Source organism: Gymnoscopelus braueri (assembly GCF_963280865.1).
Source record: "Gymnoscopelus braueri genome assembly, chromosome: 7".
Classification (NCBI taxonomy): domain Eukaryota; kingdom Metazoa; phylum Chordata; class Actinopteri; order Myctophiformes; family Myctophidae; genus Gymnoscopelus; species Gymnoscopelus braueri.
In genome coordinates, this window is record NC_137608.1 from 47,485,886 (window position 1) to 47,508,165 (window position 22,280).

Below are 22,280 nucleotides of genomic sequence, written 5' to 3' on the forward strand. Positions count from 1 at the left end.
ACATTACTAAGGAGGTTAAGTACAGATCGTTACTCGTGCTGATGACGGCTTTCTTTTCCTTTATTCCCATTGTATAAACCCCTTCCATGCTTGTCGTACATTTGTATCCCTCATTTGCCTTTCAATCTTAAGTTTTTAGTTGTATTTACATTCACTATTCGTTTTATATCTTTCTGAATAGCTTTCACTTGAATTAGGTCACCTTGTTCCAAAGCACGTTTCTTTCTATATAATGCTTCTTTCATTTCCTTATTCATCCGTGGTTTATGTGGAAACACTTTGATCCATTTGGATGGCACTGACACTATCACTATCCATATAATACTATCTATATATAGGGATGTATTTTATCCCTGCTTCTGCTCAGACTGCTCAGACTGAATTAAATACATGCATTTCCTTTTGGGAAATGTAAACAGGTAGGTATGTTTGATATATCACTATTTAACGATTTAATAACAAATGTACGTTAATCTATTTTGTGCTAATTTATAAAAAAAGTGGTTAAGAAGGTGCAACCCTTCTTCCTATTATGCAGGAACACACAGGAAACCAATAGTTGTAGAAACACACAAGTAGAAACACACTTTACTTAAATACGGTAAACAGGAACAGAAGTACACCTTCATAGAGGGATCAAAGCGGGACGAACGTATCTTCGTAGATTACCCGGCGACATGCTGAACCGTTGTAGACAGCTGATAGGCTGATTGCCTTTTTATCTGTTCCACAGAGGGTGTCTGCAAAGTTGGCAAATATGAAAGGCCATGAAGCTGTGTTCTGTCTTTTAGCTTTTTCTTTACATATAAGTAAGAGGTATAGAGTTGTAGATGATCTGTCATAGTAGATCATCTACATAGTAGTCTTCGGTCTCTAGAGTGAGTCAGAACTCTTAAACTTGGTGGTTTCTGTCATTTTATACTTTTTATAAAATTGAATTAGGCGTTCCTCCAGCCTACTTACGTGATGACCCATTTTTCCCTCACCAAACCAACCTGTTCAATAGATTTAAACTTAAAAAACATGACCTCACACTAATGTTTATCATTATTGCTCCAACTCACAGTAGTCTTTCAGCTGTGTTTATATGGATATGTGTGGTTTCACTGGTTTGTTTGTGAATAAATGTGCAGTTGAATAGAGACACATCCTCTTGAACATTTCCAATCCAAATTTATTCATAGAGTACATTTGAAAACAACAGAGTTCACCAAAGTGCTGTGAAAAGGAAAAATAAGAACACAAATTATTTAGTATGGTAGTTGGTAGCTGTTCATTAAATTTTAGAAATGTAATGAACAGCTAATTAGTTTTATTATCGGGCTCCGCTCAGATCAGGCTGAAACCTTGCCCAGATGGAGCCATATGCTCACTCATAAGTCATACTGTAAACTGTAAAAAAAAAATCACAAGCTGGCCACATGAAGTCCGACATCCACATTGGAGCCACACCGTTCCCATGTGGATCTCGCGGATCCATGATCTGACTTGTCATTATACATTCTACCGTTCGCTTTAGAGGCACACTTTAACAGGCTTTAGCATTTTCCACTTGCGATATGATACCCCACACAACAAGGAAAGAGTTTCACATGTATAAAATCCTTCCTTTTGAATAATAGCATCATCCTGGTTTGATTTCAGTGTGATGTTATATAAGTGTTAAAACCTTGACTGACGTGATGTGCAGTTACAGTATGTGATGGATTTGAGATTAGCTCCTTTAAGTTAAAACAATGTTTCCTGGACCCCTGCCTCTTCACTCGGCCCAGCTTCAGCACCTCCTTGGAGATCCACCTCTGTGTACAGGTGGTATTCTTCATCTTCACTCGGCCCAGTTTCAGCACCTTCTTGGAGATCCACCTCTGTGTACAGGTGGTATTCCTCATCTTCATTCGGACCAGCTTCAGCATCAGAACCAACAATATGATAGTAAACCATCTCAATGTTCTCCACTCCTCCATTCTGCCCTCTGGTGGACTGCAAAAACACAGCAGCACCAACTTACTGAATTCTCATTAACATTAACAACCGGTCATGCATTAAATACAGACATATAAACATTACCATCCAGAGATGATAGAGACGATAGAGGACTCTGGATAACAGCATCACCACCAGCAGCAGCACTGTGACTGTAACTCTGATGATGTCAGCTGTCAGACGAGAGGCTGTGGGAGAAATATGTTGGGATAAGATTACCACCAAACATCATGTAAGGCAGTGGTTCTCAACCTGCGGTGCCCACGTGATTTTTGGGGGTTCCCCAGATGACAGTGAGGGGACAATTTAAGGACTCATAAGACCTGTTTAATACAAAAAAAAAGAAGAAGACCATTACGGCATCAAAAGTAATAAACAAGCTATACTATAAAACTGGTCAAACATCGTCAAATAATATAAGAAGCAAAATTTGTGAAAATAGCCGATAGGTGTTGTGAGCTTAATTGTAGATCTGTTATTTTCACAATACTTATCTATGGATCCGAGTCAAACTAAATGAAATGCCCCAACTCCTACATTCCAAGTGCTTATCAGGGTGTGTGGGGGTGGGGGGTACCCAGTTCAAATATGATTATTTTGGGGGGTCACGGCCTGAAAAGGTTGAGAACCACTGATGTAAGCAACAGCTCTCGATTTAGAAAGGTTCATTTGACAGAATTCCCCTGATATTCTTGAAATTATGTCACTTTCATGCATGTCTGTTGAGTTTCATATTGTGAGTTGCAGTGTCCATTTCATTCAGGTTACCTTTGACAGTGAGAGAGAGGAGCTCGCTCTCGGAGGAGAAGTTACGAGAAAAAACATTGATAAACACAGGTGTAATTCCCTTGGTGGCTGTGGTCTGATGCAGGGAATGGGAAGCTGGCAGAGTGGTTGACAGCTGGCTGGGCACGGTTGTGTGTTGTGTTGGATCCAGCGAAGGTGAGGTGGAAGGAGCCTCCCGGGTATTGTCGTTGGATGGAACATGTGATGGAGAAGTTGGAACCCTCAAACACCTGAAGACCCTGCTGCTGGTCCCCAGAGAATGGTCACCATTCATGGAGGGGAAGAAGAGGATGTTTGGCCTCAACAGCAGCTCTGTAACAAGAGAGAGGGGACTGGCTGAAACAGCTAATATTTAACCAGAGGGAGCGATGAGATTAACCAATAATAGAGATCCAACATATTGGAAAGACGTCCTATACACGGAAAAGTGTACAATGACAGACTACCTCAGCATGCAAATCCTTAACAACATACAGACACAGTGAACACAGTCTGGATGTAGAAACACACCTTTACGGACAGACCTGAGACCTGCGGTTCAGGACTGACAGACTGTGTTCAATAATAACAGTGGGCGCACCAAGGGGGAGAGAAGCCATGCGTCTGTGTGACTCCACAAGATTTCTATGTAATATTCTTTTTCTTTTTCTCTTTCTTTTTAGTCTTGATCTTTACTTTCAGATCAGCATACTATCAGAAATGACACATAATCACTGATTCTGAAAAAGGCCATCACAGGCAGACATCAGACCAGCTGCCCAGGGAGGACAGACTAATAAAAACAAGGTTGTCACAGGTGGACATGAGACCTGCTGTCCATGGAAGACAGTTTGTGTTCAGGTGGAAACAGAGCTTCCCTCTCAACAGCCCTCGGTTACACAAACATGTTCTCACCATACTACAGTGAGGTTCACGTCACATGTTGCTGTAACACTCTGAATTGAGGTCGTACCCTCCTCCCGACAGTAGGGGGCGCCTACGCTGCAGGGAACTACACTGATAGCTAACCAGGAAGTGAAATCCTACTGATGCTGGTTTGAAAATGTGATAATTTTAAACTTTTGAATAATTTAATAGGAAATAGTAGTCTGTTGATCTGTTTCAGTTCAAGAGTCCTGGTTAAGGCAACATGATTGTTTAGAAATTATCAGACTATCTCTGTATTGTAACTGTAGGCTACTAGTAGTCTACTGAGGTAATATACTAATATGGAGGTACTGATATGAATGAAAAGCAATAAGACATGATTGGTCTGTTAAAAAGTGAAATGTGAAAAGGTTAAATTGGGGAAATACTCAGCTTTTGAGTGTGCAGATATTAAAATGCCTTTGTTGTTATTTTAGTGGGTAAGATTTCGATTTCCAATTGTATTCAGAACGTCATTAAGAATATTTAGGAAACTGTAATGAGGTTTATTGTTCTTTAATATAGTTATTACTTTATTCAATGTTTATATTGTTATCTGAAAAAAAGCTAAAGTGTTTTGAGCTTGTAGATCTGCTATTTTTAAAATGCTTTTTATACATTTTAGACATATTATAACTTGTGAAACGGGACATTCTGCATACTAGGCTAAGTGCTTTTATTTTGGTACTTAATTATGTATTTATGTTTTGATGCCAATACTGTTGTACTTTTTACTCAAGTAAAATTTGATTACCGGACGTTTTTACATTGCGGTATTGATACTTTTACTTAGGTAAAAAATGTTAGTACTTATTCCACAATAAAACAAATAACGCACATCCTCCATTCCTTGGTGCTGAGCCTTAACTGCAAAACAGTAATATAAGAGAACAAAGTGGGGGCTCGCAACTGATTTATTAACTAGAAAAAGTGCTCCTCGGAGCACAGGTCTCCGCCTGGTCAGGTAGGTTATTGTGGCCTCCTAGTGGCGCTATAATAGGCCAATGTGAAAAGGGTGCCATTTCTTCTTAGGCCTTGCACGGCAATCGGACACTGCATTCATGATTTGAGCCATTTTGTTAAACATTTTTTTTTGTGCTAAATTAGACCTGCTGGTGGCGCTATAACAGGCCAATGTTAAAAGGGTGGCATTTGCTCCTCAACATAGTGTGAATGTGCGTGCAAAATTTGACCGCAATCGGACGCTGCGTTCATGATTTGCAGCATTTTGTTGAAAACAAGTCACTACTGCAAACTTTAGATGTCAATCTTAGCCAATCAGGATGGAATATGAAAAACCAAACACATCCGTCTTGATCACATGACTATAGAGATCATGTGTACCGATTTGCGTGAAATTTTGATAAAATCGGAAGGAGTAATATAATTTTTTTTTTTACATAAGTCGGCCTCCTGGTGGCGCTATAAAAGGCAGATGTGAAAAATGCAGGGCAAAGGTTTTTCCTTGACCTCTAGGGAGTGCGCTTACAAAGTTTTACACAGATCGGTGCAGTTATAGGTAAAAACACGAATCGGCCTGTTATAGCGCCACCATGAGGCTGATTTGAAAAATGTTCAAGTGGCATTTCTTCCTCGGCATAGTGGAAATATGCGTAAAAAAATTCAAGGAAATTGCATGCTGTGTTCATGATTTGAGGATTTTTTCCCAAAACGGAGCATTCCTGCCAACTTTGGAAGCCATTTTTAGCCAGTCAGGATGAAAAATGAAAAATCTGAAGGACTCGTTTTGTTTAATGACTATAGAGATACTGTGTACAGATTTGTGGGATTTTTGGACAACATCTGTAGGAGTACTGTCAAAAAATATGTTTTGCACAAATCGGCCTCCTGGTGGCGCTATAAAAGGCCCATGTGAAAAATGTGGGGCAGAGGTTCTGCTGTGGCATCCAGGGAGTGTGTGTGCACAGTTTCACTGCAAGCAAGCCAACGGTGCAGGAGATTAGCTGTCCACAGACAGAATGACGGACACACGGACGGACGGACGGACGGACGGACAGGGGGCAAAACATACTCTCTCGCCATGCCTTTCGGCCTGGCGGAGACAACAAACGATAACAAAAGATATTATACGACGTTTCGACCCTTTCGGACTTTTTCAAGTATATTATTCAAAAAGAAAAAAGAAAAAGACTGAAAGGGTCGAAACGTTGTATACTATATGCTGTTTGTTAATAAACCTTGGAGCATTGAAAAAGTTGTTCTCTTTTCCAGTACTTATTCCACCCCTGCTGGTTCCTTCCCTCTTTATACACCAGACAAGCCTCGTCCCTCCCTCCTTTGCTAACAGTCTTAGATATAAAGAATGGTGCTGGGTACGCCAGGGAGTAGAGGCTATTCCTGAGCATAACATTTTCATATTCACAATTTACTGTTGCCGAGCGTGAAAAAAAAGAAAATCATGGGGAAAGTGAACACCTGTCTGAAAAGAGGGTTTATTTTCTTCACAGGTTTAATCGGGGTAAGTGGTCTTTCTGTAGTTTGTTGTGCACCAGCAGTGGTGGAGGAAGTACTTTTTACTTAATTAAAAGCAATACCACAAAATACTTACAAGGGTAAAAAGGAAAATTCCTGTATTCAAATTCTTACTTAAAGGAGTAGTTCTCCCCCAAAATGACCTTTTTCCTATCAATTACACACCATTTGGAGACTTGAATTCATGGAGATGTTTTTGTTTTTGTTGCATTCCTAAGCCAATAATTTGATTACCGGAGACATTAGCATCTTTCCGCCGGTCATCAAATTATTGGCTTAGGAATGTGACAAAAACAAATCTCCATGAATTCAAGGCTTCATGGCGTGTGTAATTGATAGAAAATAAGTACTTTTTTGGGTGAACTATCCCTTTAAGTACAAAAGTACAAAAAGTAGCACAAAAGTATTAGCATCGATACCTAAAGTAGCAAAAGTAAAAGTACTCTTTGGACAGCTATTTGAAAATAGCTGATCTACAAGCTCACATGACGCATGACACTTGTCTTGTCGTTTTTGATTAATAATTGGATTCATTATTAATAATCAAAATCTGCAAAATAACTAACTAAAGCTGACAAATACATGTAGTGGAGTAACATTTTCCTCTGACATGTAGTACAAGGATAAAAAGTAATGGTAATAGGCCTACTCAAGTAAAGTTAAAGTATCTTGAAATTGTACTTAAGTAGAATATTTAAGTAAATGTGTATAGTTACTTTACACCACTGCATACCAATAAGTAAAACCTGAATAGTAACGCCCCAAAATAGCTTTGAATAGGGTGTATTTTGTTTATTTTTGTTGAGACAACCTATTCCATCTTTCATGGTGGATATTATTACTGTGGGACTTTTAAATCTATTTGTTAAACAACATTAAAATGTCATGTCCCCATAGCGTTGTGGGATCTAGCGATTACAATTTAAGAATTTAATTAAGCGCTTAAACCCTCTAGGACTTTGTAAACTAGATCAGAATTGACTCTGATCAGATCCTTTTGCTATTTGTCGTACAACAAAGTAGCCTATATACACAGTATATAGGGCATAAGTGATTAAGAAAATGCACCGGCCCTCTGTTTTTTTTTTGGTTCTGTGTTTGGTTTGTTCTTGTTTGTTTGTTTTTACAAATTGAACCCTGCCATCAGCAAGGTCAAAGGTTCAAATCCCATTATTAGAGTAATATGCCCTGCTTGCTCATAAGTCACTACAGTATGGTTAAGACCACCAGATACCTAAAACCAAACGGTTTATGTTGTTGTTGTTGTTGTTGTTGTTGTTGTTGTTATTGTTGTTGCAGGTCATCAGTGTTTTGTGGTTGGCATACACTCTGTTTACACATGGAATCCACCACGGTGGTGGAAGGGTAACTCTATTTTCTTGTATTGTTTTAACTTGATCTCACCACCTTTTCTATTGTTCTTGATCATGTTTTTGATCTTAATGTTTTTACATCTGGTTTAAAGGATGGCTTCACCCACCCAACCTACCAATATAATTGGTCCTCACTAATGTTCATGATAAAATTGTAAAAAAAATGAAAATAAGAATCAAGTACTCTGCCTGTGTCTCATATGGAGGACTGTGGACATTTCAGAAACCCGCCTACCAGTGACATCATCGTTAGGCAGATTAATGTTTTCAGAGAAGAAAAAAAAAAAAGAAGTTTATTAGCGCGAGAACAATGGCTTCTATTATGGCATGCTAACTTAACAGGAATAGAAAGCCTGCAGTTTCTATTAGCTTGGATTCCTCATCGATGATGTCACTGTCTCTGAACTGTCCACAGCCCTCCTCTGAGACACAGCGTGAATGGACAAAAATGGTACCATATTATAATGAGCATTAGTGAGGACCAATTATATAAAGATAGGATGAACATGGGTGAAGTCGTCCTTTAAAGCACTTTGGGCTGCATTTGATGACATGAAAGGTACTATACAAATAAAGTTTATCATTATTACTATAGCTTAGCTTGTAGATCGGCTATTTTTGGCAAAGAGGCTATAGGTGTAGAGGGAAAAAAATAGCAGACTAAGTAAAAAAAATACTTTAATCTGAAACACAATTTTATACAATATAGAGTAGGGGGTCCCTGCTTCATCTCTCTCTCAGCTAAGGGGTCCTTGGCCTGAAAACGTTGAAGACCCCTGGTCTACACATTTGACCTGGTGCTGATAGTGATAGTGGAAACAGAACTCTGTCGCACATGGCACGTTGTTCCTTCTTTTTGTTCTCAAAAAGGCAGGTCAACAAAAAAAAAGAACTTTCACTTCCTTATGTTTCTATGGGTTTCTCAAGAAACTGCTGCAAGATTATTATTTTTTACATAAAAGTGGAACTGGTTAACTGCACCTCAACTGGATGTTTCTGCTTCTCTCCATCCCTTGACCAACCTCTGACCTCATAGTAAAATCCTTAAAGGGCAAGAACACTTTGGTAGAGGTTTGGGTTGTGTGGTTACCTTGCCATGATGTTACTCCAAAGGTGGGCAAGAAATTTCAAAAATAGGTGCTCCATTGATTAGAAATTGATCATTCAAAATGTGCTCCTCATTAACTTAAATTGTATTGTGAAACATCTCTCAAAGTCACTCTTTTTGCCTCTTAACACATTGGGTGCCAGCATTTTATAATAAAAGATTACGTTCGGTGCCAGAAATCTCACCGTTGAGCTGCGCAGCGCTGTTTAAGCTGTAGACTCCGCGACGTGCATTCCATGTGAAAAAAAGCATGCCTCCATTTTGCCAATGGTCTTGACTAACGCCTGGAACGATAACATCTCTTACGCGAGTAACAATGGCGGAGCGATCGTGCATACAAAATGAGTCGTTTTCCCCAGCGTAAAAAGTTTTGGAGTTATAGGGGTTTTAGAGAAGGAGATAGAACGGAAGCGGATGGGCGCCATGTTTTTTGACACGATGATCCATCTGGCCCTTCCTTCTCAGAATCACCACAGGTGATCCCAGAGCTGCTCCAGCCCCTCCCGTGTGGAAAAAAACAAAAAAAACAAAAAGACACCAAACACGGTTCAGACCGTGTTCGGCACCAATGCGCTACTCTGTGAAAACACGGTGCAGACCGTGTTCGGCACCCGATGTGTTAACAAACACAAACAAAGCTGATTCTGCTATAGAACATAACACAACCCATACTGTTTTTGATTTAAAAAAAAATGTCAACTTCCTGTTGATTTTACTATTTGAAGATCCGGATCTGCGGATCCAATCCGGGATTTCTTCCAAATAAAATAGCATTTTTATATAAAAAAATCACACCCTGTGTGAAGTGGGCGGTGTCTTGCTAGCTAATCACAATACTGAATGGAGTCAACCAATCATGTACAAAAGATAACACTCTTTATGATGGACGAAACCATAACTTGAAAAAAACAAATTTTTGTTTTTTTTCAAGTTATGGTTTCTTATATAGGGCTATGCACATGTGTCATGTGACACTGGCCAATCACAGTCCTGAATAGACTGTGATTGGCCAATCACAGCGCAGGATAATTGTACAAATTTCCTGGGCCCAGATCACAGCGCAGGAAAATGTACATTTTTCCAAATCTCACTTATAGGGGCGGTTTCACCGCCCAAAAACCCCCAAAGATGTTCTATTTGGGCAGAATCAGCTTTGTTTGTGTTTGTTAACAGGCTAAAAGAGTGACTTTGAGAGATGTTTCACCATACAATGTAAGTCAATGAGGAGCAAATTTTGAATGATCAATTTCTAATCAATGGAGCAACTATTTTTCATTTCTTGCCCACCTTTGGGGTTACATCATGGCAAAGTAACTACACAACCCAAACCTCAACAAAGTGGTCTTGCCCTTTAATATTGCTTTAACACCAAAGAGTGTACAAATGCAATCCAATGCATTCCCAGTTGTACACTCTGCAGAGTCCAAGTAACACTAAAGATTTTACTGTGTGACCCTACCTACAACAGACCTGGATTTATTTACCTACAAACGAGAGAACACAGTCCACATTGATTTGCTTTCACTTCACTGAGTGAGCGAGTGTTAAGTTATTAAATTCCATCTCTCTCCCCCAGATGGATGAGGTCGAAATTATCATTGGGATAGCATTTTTCTACGCCCTGGGCGTCATAGCCCTGCTGTTGTCCATCCTCGGCCTGTATGGTGTCTGCAAAGAGAAGAAATGGGCTCTTGTATTAGTAAGTGTGACAAACATAACCTTTCTCTCTTTTGGCGTTGCCAGATGATCTATATTCAATAGAGAACCGAAGTCTGACATCACTGGGTCACAGACTTGTGTTTTCCATTGAAAATACCATAGGGTCATCTTAGATCGCGTCATATAAGAACTGTGTTCCACAAATAAACAAATGAGCCCTGCGATTTTACTCACACGGATATGAAGGTGAAAAGGTACTACATTTATCCACTAGATTTTCTCCAAGCACAGACTCAATATCATAAACGACACCGAGAGTCAATATACCTGACAGAATCGCATGGCTGATTTGTTTATTTTTGGAACACAGTTCTTATATGATGCAATCTAAGATTTCCCTATGGGATTTTCAATAGACAAAATACCTCCGTGACCCAGGGGTAGGGAGTGTCTTCAGCACTTCTGGTACTCTATGTAGTGGCTAGCGATGAAGCGGATGTGACGCCTCCTCCCCACTTCCGTTTCGTCTTTACAGTCGCGTAAATGTATCCGAATATAATCCAAATCATCTAAGCATATAGCTTTGCTGCTTAGCAGAAATGGAAATGAAAGTATGTTAGGATATATTTTCGTGAACGGAAATGACGAACAGATGACAGCTTCCTGTCTCGGATTTGTGTAGTTCCATACTCAATATAGCATTCAGGAGATTGTGGAATAGTTGTCTGGCTACGCAAGACTACGAAGTTGCTGAAACAGCGGAGAAAACCTCAGCTAACACACCTACACATATCCTGATACGTCTCAAATCTCAATATGATTCTCACCAATCTCTAGTTGAGGGAAGCGTTTAGAGACTGGCTGGCAAGTCTAGTCAATCCATATGAGTTTCTATTGTCTATTCTATTATTATCATTTATCTATTCTAGGCTGTGCCTGTGACCTTGACAGTTATTTATTATTTGTTGTGTGTGTGTGTGTGTGTGTGTGTGTGTGTGTGTGTGTGTGTGTGTGTGTGTGTGTGTGTGTGTGTGTGTGTGTGTGTGTGCGTGTGCGTGTGATTTAGTTCACAGTCATAATGGCCCTGATCAGCGTCATCTGGTCTGTGCCACTCATGAGAGAGCTTGCAACACGACCCCAGGTACAAACTTACCTTTTGAAATGAAAAACAAATCAAACATTGAATGGACCGGACCATTGGTCTTCAGAAGGATATGAGATCTATGACTTTTATGTGTTTGAAAATGAAAATACAAAACAATAAGCACAACTTTGATTGTGCCTCAGTGTATTGTTGTAGCTTAAGGATTTGGTGAATAAAAGTTGAAATATATTTCCTTTGTTATTCCACAGATCATTGAGCATGTCAAAATTATATATGAGGGCATGATGCCGCTCAGTGAAGCCAGCCAAGCTGCACTGACCCCCTTGCAGCAGAGTGTAGGTTGTCATTAGGGGTGCAACAAGATAAGAATGATCCATCATTTAATACAATAATCAACTGATATTTTGGCCATGTACTTAACCACATGAATGTCATTATACTGTAGCCTACGTGAAACCTTTCCAAAAGATTTCATAAAGAACATTCACAAAATTGTTAAAATAGCAGATCTACAAGCTTGTCGCTTGTAGATCTGATATTTTCACTATTTTGCACAGCACAGTTGTGCGACTAAGTATGAAATAGGCTAAAATGGATAATAGATTGACGCTGATATGTTAAAAAAAAAAGAAGAAAAAAAAAGGAAAAAAATACTATTCTATTAATCAAACAATAAAACAATGTGGCCACATATGACAGTATATCTATCCTGATTCCTGACTTTCTGCTCTGTCCCTGCATGTCTCCCAGTTCAGGTGCTGTGGACTAGAGAGGGGCTACGAGGACTGGGGCTACGACATCCCTACGTCCTGCAACTGCACCGACGGGGACATGAGCCAATGTGTGAGTGTCCAACACCAACCCACAACGAGTTCACCTTGACATGTATTTTGGTCCCTTCCTTTTGCAGGCTGAAATCCAGACTGATTCGCCCCATTCAGTGGACTTTTCTTTTTTTTTATCACTTTGCCTCCCAGTCTAGTAAGCTTCCTATGTGCCAGGGGCGGTCTCGGACGCCCAGGAACCGAGGATACTGATTGGTCTTCTGAAAGAAACAGATAGTTGTTCTGGAGACGGCCAGACTGAGAAACAAAGTGAAAAAATAAAAGTCTGCTGAATGGAGCGAATCAGTCTGGATTCCAAGCTATTTCTTTTGTCCTTGTACACCAAATCTTTTCGCACAATCATATTTATTTTCTGCACAGGAGAGGATCTTGTGTGTTTTGAAGTTATTTTCTTTCTTTCTTTCTTTCTTTCTTTCTTTCTTTCTTTCTTTCTTTCTTTCTTTCTTTCTTTCTTTCCTCATGCTTGTTGTAGGTGGTGGCCCCTAAGAACAGCAGCCTGTCTCAGCAGGGTGCATATCATCAACCCATCATGATCTACAAGGAGGTGGGAAACACATGGAGTTGTTGATGAGATGCCGTTTTCCTTAGAAACAAATAGCAAAAATAGACTACAGTCTACAAGCACACAATGCGTCGCACGGGGATAGGTTTTAAGCTTGTACATTCTCTATTTACATAATTCATTTCATAAATTGTATCCCAGGTTTTCACAGTTGTGTGTACGTGGGTGCCATTTGATCAGTAAATAGCAGTACACTGAGGGACGAGGCATTTAATAAAAAGCAGTAGATAGGGCTGAGCAATATATAAATATCATATGAAAATCATGAGTCCAAGATCATTCGATTTTTATTATTATTTAAAAAAAAACAATTTAAAATAGTGAATATATAGCCAATCTACAAGCTCACAATGCCTCGCATTCTGTGGCGTTGTGAGCTTGTATATCGGATATTTTCACTACTTTTGTGAGACACTCTTGTATGATGAAGTATAGGGCAGTAATTTACAAGAAAAAAAACACCATAAACATTTCAATGATGGAGATGCAAGGTTTCTGCCCGACAGCGACGATATGAGACTAGATATTGTCTGGGATCGTAACATCATGATACTGTAGGCCTATATCACAAGCGTTTTCCTGATTTTATACTTTCAAAAACTATTTTCGCTATTTAAAACAAAAGTCATCACAACGTACGATATTATCGTCTTTAGGTATTTGGTCAAAAATACCTTGAAATTTGAATTTGTCCACATAGCCCAGACCAATAGCAGTAGATGTCAATGCAGAAATAACAGCATGAGGCACAGGAGAGAAAAAAAAGAGTTCATGCATGCTTTTTCTCCATGTATCATTCTCCCAGCCTGGTGTATGATTAATGTTTCACTTCCATGTTTTATTCTTCTTTTTTATGGAACCACAAAACCAGCTATAGGAACCAAAACTGACTCTGCTTGCAGTTCCTGAGAAGTGTCATAATAAATGTCTTTCCACAAAACCACACAATGCTCCCAATGCAGTGGGGAGATCCCCACTCCCTTAGCTCTCCTTTTCTCAGGCTAAGCCTACATGCTGTAGGCTAAGAAGAATCAAGAAGGTTTTATTTGTCACTAACTACAAGTACAGGCAGTGAAATGTTGTTGGGACTTGTACCGCAAAATAATTTGCAACATCCTAAACATAATAATATATTAAGTATGATAGTAAATAATAATATGATAATACAATTATATATGCAGTGCGAAACAAATATAAGATCTGGTCTTAGACAAGTAGCCTACATTAGCTTATCAATAGGCAGCAGTTCCAAAAGTCAGATTTCTCATTTACCATTCAAATTGTCTATAACTGCCTTCCAAAATTTGCAGGCCCTGGGTAGACAACCCGGCCTGGCGGAGACCTGCGCTCCAAGGAGTGCACTTTTCAAGTTAACAGGTAGTACAGTCAGGGGTTATGCTAAAAGGATCAAACAAAACGCCCCAGGGGCTTGTTTCCATTCACACACATCTATATTACGCATGTTAACACATTGGGTGCCAGAGGTTTATTAAAATATTATACGTTGAGTGCCTGCATTTCTTCCATCCACTTGCGTTATACGTTTCGTGCTGTAGAAGCCCCGACGCGGAAGTGCATGTAAACAAAGCGTGCGTGCGAGACGGCGGAGGGTCCCGACTAACGCCTGGAACAATAATATTTCCAACGCGATCCTCCATTGCAGCGTGATCGCCGATCGAAAACGGCTCGTTTCCACCACGTTAAAAAGAAATGGAGATATTAAGCTTTTAGTCAAGGAGATAACATTGAAAACGCCGACTGGAAGGATTTTTGACATGGAGCCACATCCAGCCTCTTCTTCTCAGAAACTCCTTGGGTGATGTCAAAGTTTCGTTTTAGCGCCCCACGTGGGCCACTCGTATAAAAATAGAATTGGGTCAAAAACGGTCCGGACCGTTTATGGCACTCGATGTGTTAATTAATAAAGTATTCAATCAATCAATCAAAAACTGTCAAATTGAATAATTGAAATGTCTTTCTTCTTTTTTTTTCAGCCATGCCTTCCGATCCTGATCTCCGCAGTGGATGAGTTATTTAATATTGCGATAGCAATATTACTCGGACTCTTGCTGCTCTGGGTATGGAATATGTGTCTGCCTGCCTCTCTACTTGTCTAGGCTACATGTCTTTCTATGTCTGTCTGCACGTCTGTCTGTGTTTCTATTACGTCATGCACACACACGCATGCACAGGTACGATTTCATGTGACTTGAAGTTTAGGCTGAGAGAGAGAAAGGAACAACTAAATACCATATAAAAAGCTTTAAAGGATTATTTCACTTTAAAACCATGTTAATGTCTACTAGAATTTTGTGTGCAGTCCAGATACTTTTTAAGTTGCTTCATTCAATATTTAGATCTCTGATATGGCATTAGATAAGATATACCCCCCCTCCTATATACTGTAAGGCCAATCAAGTTCAAACTCCATATTACCCAATAACCATGTTAGACTCATTGAAAACGTTCCTGCTTCTGGTGATATTCATTTCTCATCTTAAAAAGGAAAATGAAAAACGTTTTTGAAAGATGAAGGTCTCCTCACACATTAGAAAGACAATATCAGTGAGTCTAAAATGGCTAACATGGAGTTTGATGTTGAATGGGCTTCGGAAAAAGACAGCTTCATGGGTACATAAAGTAGTACATAAGAAGTACATCAAACGGAACTATACAAATACTACACTTTCAGCTGCAGTTCTTTACCAGGCGTTTCTCCTCGTGAGATGAGAAAAGCCTGGGTACGAGGTTAGTGTTCAAGAGAAGACGGTAAGCAACAATTGATCGATATACAGCATGTACTATATGTATCTCTCCATTCCCTCTAGATGGTGCCTACAGGGCTGGGTGTTGTCATCCTCTGCCAGATGAGAAAGGCCGATGGCGATGTCCCTACAGTGGTCTACAGCAATGCAGGAAATTACACCACGCTCATAGAGGACCCCTGAGTGTGTGTGTGTGTGTGTGTGTGAGTGTGGGTGTGTGTGTGTGTGTGTGTGTGTGTGTGTGTGTGTGTGTGTGTGTGTGGGTGTGTGTGTGTGTGTGCGTGTGTGTGCGTGTGTGCGTGTGCGTGTGCGCGTCTGCATGCGTACGATTTTAGCTTTTGTTTTTATCTAGAAGAAGACTAGAGTCAGTATGGCATCATAGTAAGGGAATAAGCAAGGGAGTAATGTACGCTGCAGCCCGTATTGAAGGCTATTAATACATTTCATTTTGTATACATTTCATTTCTATATACGGAGTAGCAGCTCAAAATGTATTTATTGCTTTATTATTTCTCATTTACTCAGTTTTGAGTCATTAACAAGTCAACAAATCAAAGGACATCTTGTTTCCTATGTATTTTGTTCTGTTCCGGTTCAACATAAAAAAAAACATGTGTCAAACATTTTGCAGATTAAGTGAATTTATTTTTGATACACACGTATAATAACAAGCTGGTCTTATACTATTAACTGCTGGCCAAGTTGCCAATTGTGTCAAAATATGTGTCCCCTATGATTGCTATTTTTCTCCCAACCCTGTTTTATTGGGTTTTTATCTTTTAAGATGAAGCATTTCCCAATCCTGTCCACAGAGAAAAGGAGAGAAAAAAATTGCGCACACCAAAAACAATATTGGTAATAATAATAATAATAATAATAATAAAGAATATGGAATCATGTATACTGTCCTCCCCTGAGGACACACGGTGAATCATGGATTCCTTCTGCATGTTGTAGCATCTGGCCAGTTGCTTGCAAGTGAAGTTTAACCTCTGCTGGTCAGAAGAGTTGCTTTCCTGGTCCTGGATTTTGGCTGTGATATTCTCAATGGTTGCTGTTCTGTTCACACGGTACTCAAGTCCCTCTCTGTAGACCATGAAACCTTCCAGCACAGCCATGCATCTTCTGTCCTTGTGAAGCACCATAGGCTACTGCTGCTCCTGCTGCGGTAACAGACACAATGCAGAGTGCAATATTGCCAAACTATGTCATTTATGCCAGTTCTCAAAACGTTTTCGGGCCAAGGACCCCCAGAAGAGAAGATTTATGTTAAAAAAATTAAATATTTTCATTGATTTTCCCAAAAAAATCAGATCTACAAGCTCGCAGCGCAGCACGAAGTGGTAAGCTGTGAGCTTGTAGATTTGATATTTTTGACTGCATCACTGTGGTGTCCACATGAAAAAATTAAGTATAATAAAATAAAAGATTTTGTACTTTTGAATAGCCAACACATAAATGGTAAAGTGGTTAAAATGGTTAAAATGAGTGTGATGCTACATTAACTACTTTTGCTGGGGACCCCCTGGAGCCCCTCCGAGGACCCCTGGGGGTCCAAGGACCCCACTTTGAGAACCACTGAATTTATGCATGTCATTTACATTATTTAAACCTATGCGCCATGTATTCATTTTACAATATTTGTAAGCCATGTAGCCAGTTCGTCATTAGCCATTAGCAAAGCATTTTGCCGAAGACTAGTCATAGCCATCAGCTGAACATTCGCTGAGCATTCTCCAGTTATATTATATTGTCCACATTGTTTTTGTTTTGTTTCTTCATCTGTATGACATGTCTAGTAATGTTTTATTTGTAATAGATATGTGTATATTCCACACTGATGTAATTTTATCCTATGAATGTACAAATATTCCCAGAGAATACCACTTCTCAAGCCCCTGGAGGGTTTTTAGGCATTCTCCTTCACATTTTTACCAAATCTTTGTGTATCATTTTTAAATTCTGTTGTAAGTGAAAATAAATAAGCAAATAAACAAACAGACAAGTAGCCAAATACAATGCTCTCAGCCACAGCTAATCCTCACATCTGGACCTCGCTCACAGCATCCTTCACATCACCAACATAGTCTGCATTCCTTTGCTTCACAAACTCACCTTAGCATCGATAACAATGTTCTGACTCGACACCTTGAGGTGATTGCTGCCCCGACCTATTGATCCAGATCACCTCCTATCCCAGTGGTTCTCAACCTTTTATAATAATCATATTTTAACTGGGGACCCCCACCCTGACAAGCACTTGGAGTTGAGGCATATTTAGTTTGACTCGGTTCCAGAGATAAATATTGTGAAAATAGCCGATTTACAAGCTCACAACGCCTCGCACTCTCTTTCTTATATTATTTGGCCAATGTTTGACTAGTTTTTTTTATCTTTATTGTTTATTGATTATTTTTGATGCAGTAATGGTCTTTTTAATTGAAATTTTTTTTTCTTCTTTTTTTTTGGTATAAAAAAATTGTCACTTTAACCCTTTAACAGTCTGCTCAACCAATTGGTAGAGCACATTTAAGTCACTATTTCTCATTGACAACATTGCTGAACTTAACTCAACCTGATTGAGCCCTTTCTACCATTTGGTTGAGGTATGTTATGGCAAAAAAAGGTCCACCAGATGTCACTGTTTCCCAGTCACATGGATTCTCAGGTAGCCACTTTTTAGGAAGTGAAAATCAATTAATCCACTCCTGAAAGGTGGGATTTTTTTGGTTGAAATTTCAGAGGTAAGATTTTTTTTTTGTCATATTATCATCTCAGAGGTGTTACTGAACCTGATTATGTAGCTTGATACAATAAAAAAAAATCTAATAATGGTCTAATAATTTTCTGAAAACATGCTCTACCAAACGGGTTGTTTGTCACTTTATGGTAAGTAGTGAAGCTAAACTAAAGAAATTAAAATGTACTATTTGCTATGGATAAATAGGGCTTTTGCTAATTCAGTGTTGTTAATATAATACATATAATGTTATTTCATTATATTTATGTATTAGTATGATTTTATTCCTATCTAAAAAAACATGCTCAACCAAATGGTTGAATTGTCATTTAATGGTAAAGGTAGTGGTGCTGAAATAAAAAATGGACTATTTTGTGATGAAGAAGATGACCAAACAGATGATGCTGATCAACTCTCACAAGCAGAAGAGACTGGGGAACATAATGGGAGACATATTTCTCAGTGAATGCATATAAATCAATGTATATGCATGAAACTTTTACCATTACCATAAAGTGACATCTCAACCGTTTGGTAGAGGCCTATATTTGGAAAACTGTTGGGTCTGTTAAAGAAATTATAATTGATAGTTGTTACTATTGCCCCAAATAAATAAAAAATGCAAAGAAATAATTTTTCCAATGCTTTTTTCTTGGGGTGACCTTTAAAGGGTTAATGTCAGCTGGGGAGTCCCCCAAAATCATGTGTCACAGGTTGAGAACCACTGTCCTTTCCCACAATTGAACGTGCTTTTATTATCTTTTTCAGGGGTCATCACTCATCACCACGTCGGCTTTTGATGGATATGTTCGTCAAACATTTTATTTTTTTGCCACACACAAAATGAGTGGTACATAATATCACCAGAAACACATAGACCTAACCTTAAATATATGTGTCCAGCCCAACCTATTCTGAAGAAATCCTGGAGACTCGCAAGTCAGCCACTATACTGGCTGTATGCAGGCGTCAGTGCAGCATGATCCAAGTCTAGGGATTTCAATAATTTAAATATTCTGTATATCAGTCAGCCCTTTCATCGCACACAAAAAAGAAAATCTATCAAAGACACATTGATGGTTCTTTTTATTTGTTGGTTTTAATGCTGTTTATAATATGTGAAACTATGTGCCCACTAGTTTGTGGTTTTACATTGGGAAAAAAATAAACATATCACATGGTAAAAGGGGATGGAAAATAGGGGGAAATAGAGGACTTTGGTTTAAAAAAAATTGAATTATTTACTTGATCCTGGAAAAAAAAATAATAATAATAAAGACAAAAGAAAAAGATCATGGAATGATGATGATGTACTTGATCTTTGGAAGGAGAAAACAAAAGATGATTTACTCCCCCGTCCCCTATGACACAGAAAGGTGGAGAGCGGCCTCTTTCTGGATGCCTTAGTCAATCATCTTCCAGTTGTTGGCCAGCGAAGATCAACCTCTGCTGGTCAGGGAGAATCCTTCCTTGTGTTGGATTTTGGCCTTGACATTCTCAATGGCGTCACTTGCCGTCCCTGAGATGCAGCACAAGGTGGAGTGTGAATTCTGGCTTGACGTTGTTCTCAGAGAGGTTGCGGCCATCTTCCCATGTTGCACTGCAGTGAAAATGAACCTCTGCCAGTCAGGGGGATCTGCCTTCCTTGATCCTGGATTTTGGCATTGACATTCTCAATAGTTGCTGTCCAGGAGGAGCTCTTGGGAAGGCCATTGCAATGTAAGCCATGTACTGTAGCAAGTGCTTCACTAACTATTAGGGAGCATTTTGCCAAAGACTACCAAAGACTTGAAGCCTATAGCCATTAGCCAAAGATTCACCAAGCATGCAGCAGTGGCCGAGTACAAGGCGTTCAGCTGAAGCTGATCCTCTAAGCAGTCTCTGGCTCACACACAGCTGTCCTTCACATCACAGACATGTAGCAAGTCTAAATGAATGGACTTCATTATTAACAGACCCAAGGGGTCGGCCTACATGAGGCTTTGTCGGTCGGTCTGTCCCTCTTTTCCTACCTGTCCCTCTTTTCCTACCTGTCCCCTTGATTGGCCAAGCTTCGCGTGACGTATCTTCAGATTTCAACCACTAGGGGTCTGGCAGTGCTCCGAGGAGCACTTTTTCTAGTTTTTACTCACCTGAGCATTCGAGCATTCTGACCTGATACCGTGAAGTTATTGCTTCCCATCTATTGATCCAGAACACCCTTCTTTCCCACAGTTTTATGTGCACTTTTTATATTATCTTGTTTTTTATCTTGTTTGTTTTAATTGTTGTTTTTAAATGTGAACTGCCTTATTGGCCAAGTCCACTTGAAAAAGAGATGACAATCTCAATCTGGTTCTACATTGTGGAATCATTTACAGTCCTCCCCTGAGACGCAGCACAAGGTGGAGGGTGGATTCCTTTTGGATGTTGTAGTCAGAGAGGGTCCTGCCGTCTTCCAGCTGTTTTCCAGCGAAGATCAACCTCTGCTGGTCAGGGGGAATGCCCTCCTTGTCCTGGATTTTGGCCTTGACATTCTCAATGTTATCACTTGGCTCAACCTCCAGGGTGATGGTCTTGCCGGTGAGGGTCTTGACGAAGATCTGCATGCCTCCCCTGAGACGCAGCACAAGGTGGAGGGTGGCTTCCTTCTGGATGTTGTAGTCAGAGAGGGTGCGGTCGTCTTCCAGTTGCTTACCAGCAAAAATCAACCTCTGCTGGTCGACGGGAACGCTTTCCTTGTCCTGGATTTTGGCCTTGATATTCTCAATGGTGTCGCTTGACTCAACCTCCAGGGTGATGGTCTTGCCGGTGAGGGTCTTAACAAAGATCTGCATGTTTCCGCAGTAAGCAAAGTAACAGTGTTTTACTAAAGGAAATAGTCAGACTCTGAGATACCAAAGTGCAACTAGAAATTATTCAGTGCAGCGTTGGTTAATATAGGCAACCAACTTGATTAGATCATTGCTGACATCAGTCTTGCCCAAATATGGAGTTACAGTATTCCATATGGAGTTGTCTGTCTGTCTGTCTGTCTGTCTGTCTGTCTGTATGAGATTGCGTGCATCCTTCCTGGTTCTCTATATATGGAGATCCATTGTCGCGCAGTGGTTCTGTGGCTTCATATAAAAAAAAGGTTTTAAAAAAAGTAGCAAAACTAGCCAATCTACAAGCTCACTCACTACGTGTCAGGCTTGTATATCAGCTATTTTGACTACTAGAAGTTCGGGCCGCTGCATTGCCCTCACATCTAGAGTTCGGGCTGCTACACGGCCCTCACACCTACGTTGCGTCGCCGATCCGACCAATATGGCCATATATGGAGATCTCTGTATCTGTCAGTATGGAGCTGACTGGTTTGTTAGCGCCTGATGCCATGAGGACACATTGAGGTTAGACAACACACTCCGTATTTGGGCGTAGCTGCATTAGGAACTCCTTATATGGTTATGGCTGAGTCATGGTGACATGAGCGTGATGACGTAGTCCGCTGGCCGGCTGAAAATGTTTGAAAGGTTTTGAAAATGTTTTTCAATAATGAAAGTGGTTTAACTGGCACATCATCATGAATTGAAATTCATTAGGCTCTATGCACAGCAGCCATATTGGAAAGAAACTGGGCCTCTTCCTTACTTCCTGCACAGGTGTTACCAATGACATACTAATGAAGGCTCTGTTCCATTTAGTGTAGCATAGTGGTTGTCAAATTTCTTAATTTCAAGGACTCCCATAACTCAGAGTGTACAAATTGAACCAAATGGACCCTTACGGGTTACACACCCATAAGGCGCCATTTGGGAACCATAAGGGTCCCTGGACCACACTTTGAGACCCACTGGTGTAGCAGAGTGTTTCCAGTGAGCCAACATGCACAATATCAGCACCCTGACTCTGTTTGACCAGAATGGAACAGAGCCTTCATTAGTATCATTGGTAACACCCTTGAAGGAAGTAAGGAAGAGTTCCAATTTTTTTT

The 22,280-nt window shown here is 39.9% G+C and overlaps 1 protein-coding gene across 1 annotated transcript; it reads left to right on the plus strand.

Annotated features, from left to right (window-relative positions):
- Positions 1–6,047: 6,047 nt before the first annotated feature.
- On the plus strand, positions 6,048–16,170 carry LOC308088800 (tetraspanin-8-like). The gene is made up of 9 exons (XM_080433384.1): positions 6,048–6,154; positions 7,468–7,533; positions 10,226–10,348; positions 11,375–11,449; positions 11,662–11,748; positions 12,164–12,256; positions 12,731–12,802; positions 14,815–14,898; positions 15,649–16,170. The coding sequence occupies exons 1-9, from the start codon at positions 6,095–6,097 to the stop codon at positions 15,766–15,768; spliced, it is 780 nt and encodes a 259-aa protein (XP_080289510.1). The 5' UTR covers positions 6,048–6,094; the 3' UTR covers positions 15,769–16,170.
- Positions 16,171–22,280: the final 6,110 nt, after the last annotated feature.